Source organism: Protopterus annectens, chromosome 5.part0 (assembly GCF_019279795.1).
Source record: "Protopterus annectens isolate FY-2018-M chromosome 5.part0, PAN1.0, whole genome shotgun sequence".
NCBI classification, from domain to species: Eukaryota; Metazoa; Chordata; order Ceratodontiformes; family Protopteridae; genus Protopterus; species Protopterus annectens.
In genome coordinates, this window is record NC_056735.1 from 4,166,218 (window position 1) to 4,179,648 (window position 13,431).

Here is a 13,431-nt window from a genome sequence, read left to right on the forward strand (position 1 = left end):
TTGCCAAATTCGGCATGTCAGTTCGATCAAGTAAGTAGTTTTTTTTTTTTTGATTAAACAAAAAACATCAGTATTAAATGTCCACACGTAAAAAATGTTACAACTTTGCTGCCCTCAGCTTTACAACAGGTAAAATTGAAAAATGATCATTTAGACCTGGTTTTACTGTACCTTGTAATCTAAATTGCAGAAGTAATTCTTTATATTCGAGCCTTGTGTCCCATGCCCCACCACTCGGGTCCTGCAATAAATTTTGTCCAAGATCCCAAATTTAAAATTTTTAAAGTGGGGATAGGTAACATATTACTATGTCACATAAATGCTCAAATTCTTTATCCGTCTTGCCAATCAAAAAGGCAGGACACACTGAGCATTTGATCAAAAAAACTAAACCAGTAGTCTCAATTCCCATTCGTGATGGTTACCCTACTTGCATATCATTCTCAAGTTTCAAGGTTGCACCCTGAAAACTGTAACTACACTGCTTGTGGGACTCAATTCTTACTATCCCTGATTGATTGCTGGGACTACACTGTCTCCAGATCTAAAGGATTCAAACTTTTTTTTTAATAATTTGTAGTTTTTAAACACAAAATCGGGCTATTTGCCCAACATATAAAAAACCTCATTAGTTTTAAAAACATTCCAATTATTATTAATGATGGTCCCAAATGAATGAAAGCAAGTTTCTGGATGGAAGAGTTTACAAGTGCTTAACAGTCAGGAGTTTCAGCTTCACCACAATTTGTAATAACAGATGCCTCAGACTGCATAAGACAGCTGTATCTTTGGGCATAAAAGAGCAGTCTTTGGAACAAAAAACACTTAAGTCAGCCTCCCTAACCACCAAACTGAAAAATTAGCTTTGGAAATATAAGCACTTTTAAACTCCTTCTAGAACCTTACTGTCATTCTGCCAACTAGTTTAATTACTGAGAGAAGTGATAGTAATCATTATACTGTTGTTCTTAGCAAATTGTTTTCTAGATTTCAATATAGTTCACTCAGACTAAATGTTCCTTCAATCCAAACAGAGAAGCTGGCATCATTAGGACTCCACTGATTCAGTCCAACAAGACTGCAGAGACATCTTTTTCCACCAAATCCATAATCATCCTCAATACTCCAAGTACACTCTAACATCTGTTTTTTTAACATTCCTGTAATCAGCTTTTCCCACATAGGCCCACCAAAGCTTAACTTTCATGCTCTAGCATAGACGTGTCCAACCTGCGGCCCATGGGCCGCATGTGGCCCTCAGAGCTCTTCCATGCGGCCCTCAACATCTAACTGCAACATTAATGTACGCATGCATCAAAACACTTTTTTTGTTTTGTGTTTTTCGCTCCCATGACCTGTAACGCTAATGTTGGTGTGCGCATGTGCCAAAGCACCCTTCTAGTTTTGTTTTTGAGCCAAAAAAGGGTCAGTGTGTTTATGCCATTATTTTGCGCCAAACAGTGTGTGTGTGTGTGTGTGTGTGTGTGTGTGTGTGTGTGTGTGTGTGTGTGTGTGTGTGTGTGTGTGTGTGTGTTCTCATTGAAGAGGGACTCATGTATGGATTTGCCACTGTTGCCTTTGAAAGGGACAGCAATTACCTGTGTTAATAGGCAAGTACGGAGTGAGTGAGTGCATGCATGAAAGCAGAATTGCGTGCGTGAAAGTAGAAGAAGAGTGTGTGTGTATGTGTGTATATGTGTGCATGACAGAGAGAGACGCATGCACAAAGAGGCTAACAATGATCAGTCTACCTAGAACACAAACAAGTTAGCTCACAAATATATCATACATTAAGAGTACACTTTCTTTAAATTGTGGCTTTCCTGACAGGGAGAGTGTTGTATTGAACATGAACTCATACCTGTTAACTCTATGGATTTTCAAAGAATGTCTGAATTTTTGCCTCATCTTCCAATTTGTGTCTTTTGCTTAGGAAATAAAAGTAGTCATCCAAGGTAATGTAGTTCCAGGGAGTAAGAATGAGACAGCAGCCTAGGGTTAATGGGTCAGTACTAGACTGACTATGTGGGACTGTAGCATATAAAGTTGTATTGTTTTTTCAGACAAACAAAAAAGCACCCAGTACTGTTTTTTTCATTGGTGGGTTCTAAGCAGTGGTAGATTGGACAACAGTAAGCATAGCTTTGGCGGATCATCAATAATGGCAAATCAAGTGGGCACAATGTCATTTTTTAAATGTCGGGGATTTTAGTGTGCATGTGTGTGCTTATGTGTTGGGAGTGCTGCAACAGTAGATGTTTATTAAAGACAGAGACTTGCGGACTGTGGAGAATATGTTTCTTTGTTTCAAAACCTAATATTCGGTATGCAAGCCAGAAGTAGATTTTTTAAGACATAGCTTCTTACCATTTACAGTGGATGGATATCTACATTTAATGGACAATGTATTAGCGTGGGCCTGTGGGGTTCTGAAGGATGCCAAGTCTGCCACTGCCAATGTCTTGTAAAGTGACCTGGAAATGAATATTAGGATGTTACTGAAAAAATATAGTAAGTGGGCTTAGAAATATAGTTTAATTAAACAAAGTGTACTTTCAATTTACAGGCCATAATTTACTTTATTTCAGGTAGTCCAGATACTGGTAGATTATATACCATTAGACTTAATTAGGGAGAGATGTCATTCTGGGGAAACAAGCAGCCCTAGTTTCAGTGAATGCTCTGTGGTCGCTTGCAGGTAGGAAGTTGCAGGATGTTGATGCAATGCTTTATTTATTATTTTAACACATTTTGTTATTTCAAAGCATGGTTTTCTTTGATGCAAAAGAAGGTAGGACTGAATGAGCCATATAATGTTTAACTGACAATAATGGGATAGAAAGATTATAAGTGATGTATAATGTTTGCAGCTACAGTTGTTCCAATGGTGTCTGTGATGCATAACTATATTTTTGGGCCTGTGTCCCACTTATTTTTCGCTTTGTCCAAATTTCTTGCTCTAAGGTTTAGAGGTATGGTTCCATACTAAATCAGAAGTTGTATTTACCTTGGAAGACTTTTCGGCATAATTATGAAAAACGGAGCCTTTTTAATATCTCTGCTTATTTCCAGTATAAACTGCCATGTAACCTTGCAAATAATCTTCTTATTAAGCTACTTTACTTCTTTTGGAATTGACAGGCATGATTCATCTGTTCGGACATAAGCATAGAGTGCTAATGTGACTGATTTCTTACATAATCACAATAACTTTTCTGTGTTTCTGGGTGTGTAATCAATTTAACAGTTTTAAAGATGTTTTCCAAAAATAAATAAATATATAATAAATAAATAACCCTCTCTACACTTTGAGCTATTGACAAAGTCTGGAAATTTGTTTTTTTCAAAAGCGAAGGTCAGCATTATAGCTCAGTAAACTGTCAGTCTGTGAGTAACTTCTGCACAAATTAAAATGTGTGACTGTCAAATGGCTTTAGACTGGAGGGAAGTTTATTTTTATTTACTTTACATTTGTTTACCGGGAAAGTCCGACTGGACACAGGTCAATTTTCAGCGGAGGCCCGGGGAGAAAAGCTCCAAAAATAACAGAAAACAATATAATACAATACATGAGAGAGAGAGACAGCAAATTATGGATGTAGTACTCATACGATATGACAGAGATTACATCTCGTAACAGTGAGAATCATTGAGGTACAGAATAAACTTAAAAACATTTTTTTACAGTTATAATTACAGCAAGGCAAATATCAATTTTTAGGAGAAAGCTGTTTGTACATAGCTGAAGCTCTGAAACAATCTTTTGGTATGGTATGGATTAACCTGGGGATTGACACAAGTTATATGTTTACACCAGTATGTAGCATTATAGTTTATGGTTTTCTTATTGATTTACTTTTTGCCGTGCAGTTGTTTGTTGATTTATTGGTGGTCCTTTTGGTAGTGGGAAAGTACATGGATGAATCCATCTCTATTATGATTTTTTTTTTTTTTTTTTTTTTTTTTTAGATATTTTGACTTCCAGACAATTTCATTCAGTGAGTGGGTGTCATGTGATTACTGAGGTTGCCTATTTTACAAGTAGGGGCTTTTTGTGTGTGTGTGTGTGTGTGTGTGTGTGTGTGTGTGTGTGTGTGTGTGTGTGTGTGTGTGTGTGTGTAAGAGAGAGAGAGAGATGTACTGAATATAATGTTGCAAATGGAATTCTTAGTTAAACATGCCCCTCTTCTTGGGCAACTAGACTTGAGTAACCAATATTAGATCTTAGCCATCCAGCTGGGAAAGGTTAGTATGTGGATTTTCCATCTGGTTTGATGAAGGCTATGCTACTTACCCAAGGACTACATATGGCTATCCATCCAGTCATCGTGTTGCTGAACTACATTGTTTGATAATGAGAAGAGCTTTTTACAGAAGTTGAAGGTTTTTGTGTCAAGAACCTGTCCACAAAAAGTGGCTTGTTTATGGTGCAGTGAAGGCTGTGGTCTTTGTAGTGAGCGTTTTAAGTATAACCAGTACTTCTGAGGTAGAGGAAGTCTCTTAAGGCAGGATCTTTTTTAGCCTGGAAAGCAAGCTAATGATGAAATTTATAGGGGCCAGTGAGAGAGAGAGAGGAAAGCAAGAAGCTTTTTAGTCTGTTTGGATAACTAAGTGAACTTAGTCCTTTGACCTTTTTTGTCAGAAATGGTTGTAGTCTTTCTTTTGGCAGGGTGTTTTGCTGAGGCACATGCCAAAAGGGGCACTGCACTCAATAATGGCTCTTGTAAAGGAAGAATACAGGGATGTTATGACCTCCTTTGTCCCTGGATGAGATACCCTTACTAATGAAGTGGGCCATGTAAAAAGCTTTCCTTACAAGAGAGACATTGTGGTGGTCAAAAGTCAGGTTTCTATCAATCTGGGTGGCCAAGTACCATACAACTTATTGCGTGCTTACAACATTGTTATTAATGTGATAATTTGTGGGGACATCACTCTTCTCAAAAGAGGATGATGATGCATTTTTTGGCATTTAGCTTGAGGCCATATTTCTGGCACCAGTTATTTGTTTGGGTCAGACCCTCTTGTAGCTTATTCAGAACTGTTTTATTAAGTCAGTAATGTGAATTCTTTACTTTATTGCAAATATGTTGGGTTATGTTTGTGGATTATAGTATTGTAGGACTGCTGATGTTGACATTTTACATAGTTGGACTGCTGGAATGGTTTTCCCAGTGAGAAATGCTAGTGCTGTATTGAATATCTGTTTATTTTTAACAAACATATATATATATATATATATATATATATAAACTAAGATGCTAGAGTTAACTGTTGGATTACAGAATTAGAATTAGAATGAGAATTAGAATTTTAAGGCAAATATTAGGCATTTACATTTATTCATTGTTCAAATGCACCTACAGTACAGTCAGGAGGTTGACTGTGGTCTTTCGGAGCAACAAAAGAGTTAACTATATGATATATTTTATATGCGGCCCCAAGACCATTTCTGTTCACTCAATGCGGCCCCAGCAAGCCAAATGGTTGGACACCCCACACTGCGTATCACCTACCTCCCTTCACTTACCTCTAAGCAAATGCTTGCTAAATGGGCAATTAAGTCGTGTACATTTTAACTGTGCTCAAATTGCAATTTAAATTTGTCTCCTCTGAGAAGTACTGTTTTGCTGTGTAAAAGCGAATGCAGGCCAGTTAAAATACTTGTTATGCCAAACATTTTCAACATTAAAGTCAACATACTGAGAACTTCAAAGAACTTGTTAGCAAAATTGTGGCTTCAATACACCGATATTTCACTAACTTTTACAGTGCTGCAAATCAAACTTTAAAAATATTTTAATCTATTCTGCATACAAGGTAGGTATCCAGGTGACAGCTGAAAGTTCTCAATATAACCCACATCATAAAAAACTTTCACAAATGAGATACAAAAGAAAACTACTTGCAATCCTGCTCTGTACCCAATGATTTTGTAGGCTAATCAGTTCTGAAGTTCTGTTAATATACTGTCCTTACAAAACATTTGCTTATTATTACACAAATCTGACTTTTACTGAAATCTTTCAGCAATATGACACGCATTCAAAATCATTGTCAAAATGTACATAAACTGGAACACAGATTTGCAAAGTCTCATTTGAAAAAAAATTGCAACAATCCAGTAGAATCTTGTCTTCAAAGCTCAGACAAAACAGAAGGTATTTTAAACATTCCAACATGAATGCCAGTTTTCACTCTCATTTCAAGCTTCCTCCAAGCAACCTCTTAAAACAACTACTTCAAATAGGCCTACATATTCCTCACACACACACACTCAAAATTTCATATTAGCCTAACTTTACCTGGCTGTCGGCCCCACACCCAAGCTTCTGTAATTGACTTGGCCCTCTGAGCTCTTGCTGGCGTTTCTTCTTCATCCTTTTTATCCTTATCATTCTGTTCATCTTTTTTAGATCCACTCTGACATTCAGCACTCTCCTCTGAAATACAAAAATAAACAAAAAAGGTCAGGCGTCTTATTAAAAAGACTGTTTACTGGCAGTAACAGTTTAGTCACTCTTAATCTGGATACCACTTTACACAGCTTCTTTCACTTCAGTGCCATCTTAAATTTGTTTTTAAAACATCTTCATTAAATCATCACATTTTAAGCAGCAGCATGAGTTCACATACACAAACAGAACTGTAATAACGGTTTACACTGTTATTGTTATGCAGTATACACAAGCTTTTAACAACTGATTAACTTCAACATATACAAGTTGCTGAATTACTCCTGCCTTCTCTTAAATGCCATTCTTCCTCCTGAAAGTTATTCAGCATTTACTATTACAAACACATCCATTTACTTGAAAGAAATATGCTCTTTCAATTCTCTGAAGACTCCCACCTCCAGTTCTTTGACCTTCTTTACAATATGCAGAGCTTCCTTTATGCATTTCCATGTTCTAGTAATTCCTTGTTTGGCAGCCAGTACCACTCAACTTATGCCTTACTATGTCTACCTAATCCATATTCTATATCTCAGCTCAAAACATTTCCATAGTAAAGAAAAAAAAAAACACCCGTTTCTAAAATTTCCACCAAAGTACTCTGTAGGGAAATTTTAATATCTGTCAACTCATTGCATTACCAAAAATACATTTCCAATTACTTCCATTTTTCCTTATCATACCTCCAACATTTCCTGTCTATCAGAGGAAAAAATATACCCCCACATAGACTTGGGAGGATAACTATGCAAACACTTCCATGCAAAAATCCTAGACCTTCTGGGCTTTGTTCATACTTGGGAGACTTACAAATTTCTTCTCATTGTTCCTTTGTAAATTGCATTTCCATTCCCTTTTCCCAGTCTTTTTTAACCTCCTGTGATGGACTCTTGTAGGTATCATCCATTCTTTATACATTTTCCTAATTAATGCTTTTTAAACAAAGACTTCTGTTCTAGATTAAACTAAACTCTATCAAACCTGCCTTTCACTTAACATTCCACTAACCCTTTATCTTAGCCTGCATTTACTGGAACTGATCTGCAACAGAGAGAATGTATTAAAGAGACAAAAAATGGAAAATAGAGAATGATGGATTTCTGAAATAAGAGGATATTTGCTATGGAAGATGTGAATTGAGCAGGCACCTGGAAAGAATGCACATATCATTCCCCAAAATAATTAACTGGCCTAGGCTGGATACATTTTTCTTTTTCAAAGGACCATGTAAGTTTTGAGACACACCTAATAACTATTTCAAGTTATGCACCAATACAAGCAAAGATAAATACCCAGATTAATGACGAAAGACAAGGCACTAGTGCTTTTCTATTGATCTGTTAAAAGAGGAACTTAAGGAATATGTAATAGGTATACCTCTAGAGTTACTGGAGGAAACAAATTAGTTCAGAAGGGTTGCTAGAGAGTGGGATAAAATGAAAATGAAGTTAAAAACATGGTAGAAATGCAAGAAAGACATATAAACAAAGGAACAAATTATTTAGAGTGGTTATAAAAGGTTTAGTAAGCAGAAAGGGAAGCTCACAAAACAAAATGTGCAACTACAGAGTGCTAAAAGGAAGGGAGTATTTGGATAGTATGCATGAGCTCAGAAAGGCTGCCATTAAGAAAATGACTCTCAGCATAATGACTTACATAACAAAGAGTAGAAAGATTTGAAGCCAAACATATAGAAACCATGACAAGAAAAATAAGACAGTCTGCAGAGGTATTACGATTTCAATAATTTAACAATTTCATACAAAGCATAGGAATAAGGAAATTAAGATAAAGCACTAATGGAGACATTTATGGAAAACTTAAATTTTACCAAATTTAGAGTAAGACCATTACTAGGAATGAGATAAAAATGATGATGTATGACGAACAGGGAATATTCCAAGAAGAAATGGTACTCCTATGGAAATATGGAAGTCAGGAGAGAAGAATGTGACCAAGATCTAGAAGATTTTGGACTTCCAAGATGTCTGCACACTGATCAACAGCTTAATTTCAGCTCTCCCATTGTGAAAAAAGAAACTAAAAAGAGATAAGGGACAGTAATTTAGTAAATTCAGTTACTGGCTACTGAGTACATTGCCTTGCTGCCAGTCAAGAAGTGAGAGAGTCTGAAAGAAAATAATCTAGAAAAGGTGAATAGAAAACACTAACTGGGAAGAATCCTGCAGCTGTTCATCAAAAAGCAGTTGATACTCCAGCTTTGGTGAAAGACATGACTTGGAATAACCTAGAGCAAACAAGTCAAATGTGCTCAGAGCTGATAAAAATAAATAAAAATTGAAGGGGTTTATCAACTCAAACAACAAAATGCTGGAAAAAAATGAAAGAAGCTTTAAACATTTATTCAAATGAACCGATAAAACTGCAAAAATCAGATGCTGAAATAAAGAAAAGGCTGACTGTGTATGAGACCGCTAGAGTTAAGAGGACAAAGCATGCAAGGAAAACTTGAGATTTTCAACTGTACCAGAGAAACTGGAAGGAACAGACTGTATTAATTTTATGAAACCACAAGCAAGCAAATGCACTGGTATTCCACAACAGGAATTGTTAATTCAAAGGGCACATAGTGTGTCTATGCCCAAAACCAAGCCACGTGACAGCAGCCAAGAACTGTATTATTAAAGATGCAATCATACCAGCAAAAAGAGTTGATCATAACAAAACTGGGGCCAAGTTTCAAAAACATAAGCAGTAGATTGTGGAAAATTATTCATTGCATACCAGGCAAAAGAGAAGCAAATTTATCCCATCAATCAGAGAATGTTGAGAGGCAGGTATGAGATTTAAGTTCCTGTATCCAGCTGCTTTCAAAATCTTTTTCTTTTCCTGGAGGAGCCAAGACATTTTTTTATGCAGATCAGGCTGAGGGGGAAATAAAGAGTTTATCCAACAAAAAAGTGAGACAGAAAGCAAAACGGGACTCAGTTTTGCATTCTTCTGACAGCTATGTACTTAGCCCATGATTTGCAATGTTCCAAAGGAAAATGCTCGAGAGAGAAAAAAGTAGCACAGGAACGGACTAAAAGAATCGGGAATACTTTGGATTTGAATGCAAAACTAGTGTTGGGAGATTGAGATGAACAGTAAATGGATCATTTATGAAATTAATGTATAAACAGGAGGCTATAAAGCATTGACCACATTTTTATAATATGGCTTTGCAAGAAAACATGCCTGGAAAAGACGGGATTTTTTTCTGATTTTGTTAAACTTGGGGGTGGGACTGTATATATTCCCATGTTACATCATTAATGTTTAGGACAACACTAAAAGGGGAAAACAGTTTTTCTTCTCATTATAATTTGTATAAAACATTTCATGACAAACTGTGTTACATACTGTGAAACAGTTTTGTGTAGTGTGTAACCAGAAGTATTTTAAATCTGGAGGGGGAGTCTTTTCAATGACCGTTTTGTGTGTTACAGATATTGAAGTAAACAAATAATTTTTTAGTTTTAAGAAATACAGGCTTTAAAAGTATTACGAGAAGAAAGGCTGGACAAAAGCAAGTTTAACAGTAATATGCTACAATCTTGGGCTGATGGGGTAGGAGTGGGTGTAGTGTAGAAGTGCACTAATATTATATGTAGAATTTAAGTATTTTCTCTTACTTTTCACAAAGCTGAATGCCCTTGGCTTAAGTGTTTTCTGTAAGCAAGTAGGCTTTAAAATAAAACAAAATGAAGAAAGCCATGACAAATGCTAAGCTTCTTTCATTTGCAAAGATATTATCTTGTTTTTTCTTCCCCATTAGCAAATGTTCCGTGTGAGTCAAGAAGTCTGCATCTGAAGGCAGAGCTGCACATTTTGTTGTGAAATTCACTGCAGAGATCTTTTCCACGGAGATAACCTGCCTGCAGGTGCAAGCAACTAACCTTGAGTTAGTTCTGAACATTCTTTCTGTGGGACGCGTAAAATATAAAAGTACAGCAGTTCAAGGAAAAATAAAGTCTGAATTATGGAAAGTGAGTAAAATGAACAGTGTACAATTTAGTTTTGTTTAAAGATAGTCGGTGTACTTTTATGGCTAAAAGTTAATGTTTTCTGGAAACATACAAGTCATTTTTTCACATCTGGGACAGGAACAGAGATAAGAAAAGAAGAGACAGCAATCAGTGGATGACGGAACACACTCTTTAGCATGGGCAACCTTAATATTAGGTAGCAGTATTTAAAGATTGCCCTTGTTTTGGGGCCTTTGTACCCACCCCCCATTGTTTATGGCTTTGTCTAGATTTCTTGCTCCAAGAGACTGAGAGCTAGTTGTCATTTGTTTTCCTTTGTTGCTGGCACTCCTTACATTTAAAAGGCAACAATAAAGCTGCTTTGCTGAATGAGACCAGCACCGTTTTAGGTAAAATTTCAAAACATTTTTGTTTGTAAAGGTTTCATAGTAAAGCTTGTGGAAATTATTCTTTTGAACTCCACATGACTGATGACCATATCAGTGCAGAGGACTGGATGCATACCTCTCAACTGTATAGATTTTTACCTCGTATTTTCGTCCATTTTTCATATAGTTGTGGTTTTCTGACAAATTAGTCAGCAAACTCTCAGATATGCTCCGAGCTAGTGCATAATGGCCATAAACACTGAACCAACCGACATTGCCAACATCCTGGCTGACAAGTTCAGTGCAAACTTCACCCCTCCTTCTCCACCAAAGGGGCTAGCACCCATCCCAGAAGAATGTGGTGCTCCAGATATCTCAGACATATCCCAGGTTGTGTCTTACACGAGCTTCAAAATGAACTAACCCCCCATCTCAAATCACTATTCAAACTCAGCCTCTCTACAGGCTATGTACCCAAAGAATGGCATACAGCAACAGCCGTACCACTCCACAAAGGTGGTGCCACAACTGACCCTAGGAACTATTGCTTTATAAGCTTGACTAGCTTGGTCTGCAAAGCCATGGAATGTATTATCATGGAGCTCATTAACAGGGACATTGGGAACCTCCAGACACTGGACTCCACCCAGTTCGGCTTTGTTAAAGGCAGATCTTGCCTCCTGAACTTGGTCGACTTCTTCAAAACGGTCACCAAGGCCAGAGATGAAGGGAAGGTTGTCCACACTGCATATCTGGACCTCACTAAGGCGTTCGACACCATCCCACACTCAGGAATCATAGACAAACTCACCAGCTTAAATATCAACCCCCATGTCACGAGATGGGTTGCCAATTGGCTCTCAGACAGAACCCACATGGTAAGAGTGGCTGGTGCCATGTCTGACTCTAAACCAGTCACAAGCGGAGTCCCACAGGGCTCAGTCCTGGGACCCCTCCTGTTCGGTATATATTTCTCCGAAGTACAGGCAAAGGCGGAGGGACTGTGGCTAACCAAGTTCGCAGACAACTGTAAATTGGGTGCAATAACTGACTCTCCAGCTGACACAGACATCCTGCAAAAGGGTCTCACAGAGACAAACACCTGGTGTCAAAGTCACGGCCTCAAGCTAAATGCCAAAAAATGCATAGTAATCCCATTTGGGAAAAACAAAGTACCTACAAACTACCACATAGATGGGAATCCACTAAGTACAGAAGAAGTAATTAGGGACCTGGGTACCCAAGTAGATAGCATGCTCTCCTTTGATAACCACATAGCCAAAACGGTCAGGAAATCCTTCTATGTGGCACACCTGATCACAAAGGGTTTCTCATCCAGATCCAAGGAGGTGATTGTGCCCCTTTACTCCTCACTCATTAGGCCCATAATAGAGTACAATGCCCCATTTGGGATGTACCTCACTAGACACCTGCAACAACTAGAAAGACTACAGAAGTACCTCAATAAGAGGATTAAGGGCCTTAAACAAACAATTACCCTATGAAGCACGACTAAAAAAGCTCCAGCTCTTCTCAGTCGCTTACAGTCTGCTCAGAGGTGACCTATGCCTGACCTATAGGGCCATGTCAAACCCTGAACTAAGGGAGATGCTTCACCTCAAAAAAACGAGATCCCTCAGAACCACTCGTTCTAGCGACTTGAACCTATGTACAACAATAAACAGGACATGCTGGAGGGATAGATTCCTGTCCCAGCGACTCCACTCACTCTGGAATAGAATCCCAATCCATATTCGACAGAGCTCCTCTCGGACCCTTTTCAAGAGAAATCTTGATGTGTGGATGGGTAATCGTAAGTTCTACCCTGGGATCACTTCAGGAGCCCTGTTGACAGAGGCCCAGGTTACTAATCTAATGGGGAGGTGAAAGCCATCACTCTGTGGCTAGGCTTATAAATGCCCATGGGCAGATAGCCTAGTACTTACCTATGAACCTATTAAGAAATGCCAGCTGTTGATTTGGGGCAATTGTTCCTATCTACAGGGTTAAACAACATTTTTTGAAGATATATACAGTTTTGTGTTTGTTTTAAGTTAATAAGAGATGGAGTGTTTTGAAAATATATTTTTTGAGGGTTTTCATTAAAACAAAGTCTTGAAAAAATATGACAAATTTAAATGGAGATAAGAAATGACTGTATAAAAGAGTAGGTGGCCAAATATTAACGTGGGTATGCAACATAAAAGCTGGAAATACACAAAAACTTATGTATAATAAAAATCCAATGACCAGTTAGCACTTGATACAGAAGTTTAATACACCAAACAAAATCAATCACAGAAAACCTCAGTGTCAACTTAATCCTCCTGGATCAGACAGGGATACTTCAGCTCCAAAAGTCATCTGGCTTCAAGGATGTAGGAGCAGGTGAACTCCAAGCAGTATCCAGATCCAAAGACTGTAATCTCTTCAGTTCCTAACCAGATGGACCCAGAACACTCTGCTCTAAGTGCTCTAAAACCACAGGTTGGATTACAGAGGGAGCGGTAATGGGTGGAGTAGTAGATGAGCAGACTTCCTGAGCTGAAGAGGTAGGAACAGTTAAGAACTCCTCTCTGAAATTGTTCCGTGAAGAATTTCCTCATCATCCTCTCCACA

General features: G+C 37.8%; 1 protein-coding gene across 1 annotated transcript in view; it reads right to left on the reverse strand.

Annotated features, from left to right (window-relative positions):
* The window catches only part of HERC2 (HECT and RLD domain containing E3 ubiquitin protein ligase 2), a gene marked incomplete in the record, with an annotated part of 3,551,743 nt that overhangs the window by 3,247,658 nt on the left and 290,654 nt on the right, over nucleotides 1-13,431 (reverse strand). Inside the window, 1 exon segment of the mRNA XM_044072055.1 lies at nucleotides 6,306-6,443. Coding sequence (XP_043927990.1) covers nucleotides 6,306-6,443 — 138 coding nt within the window.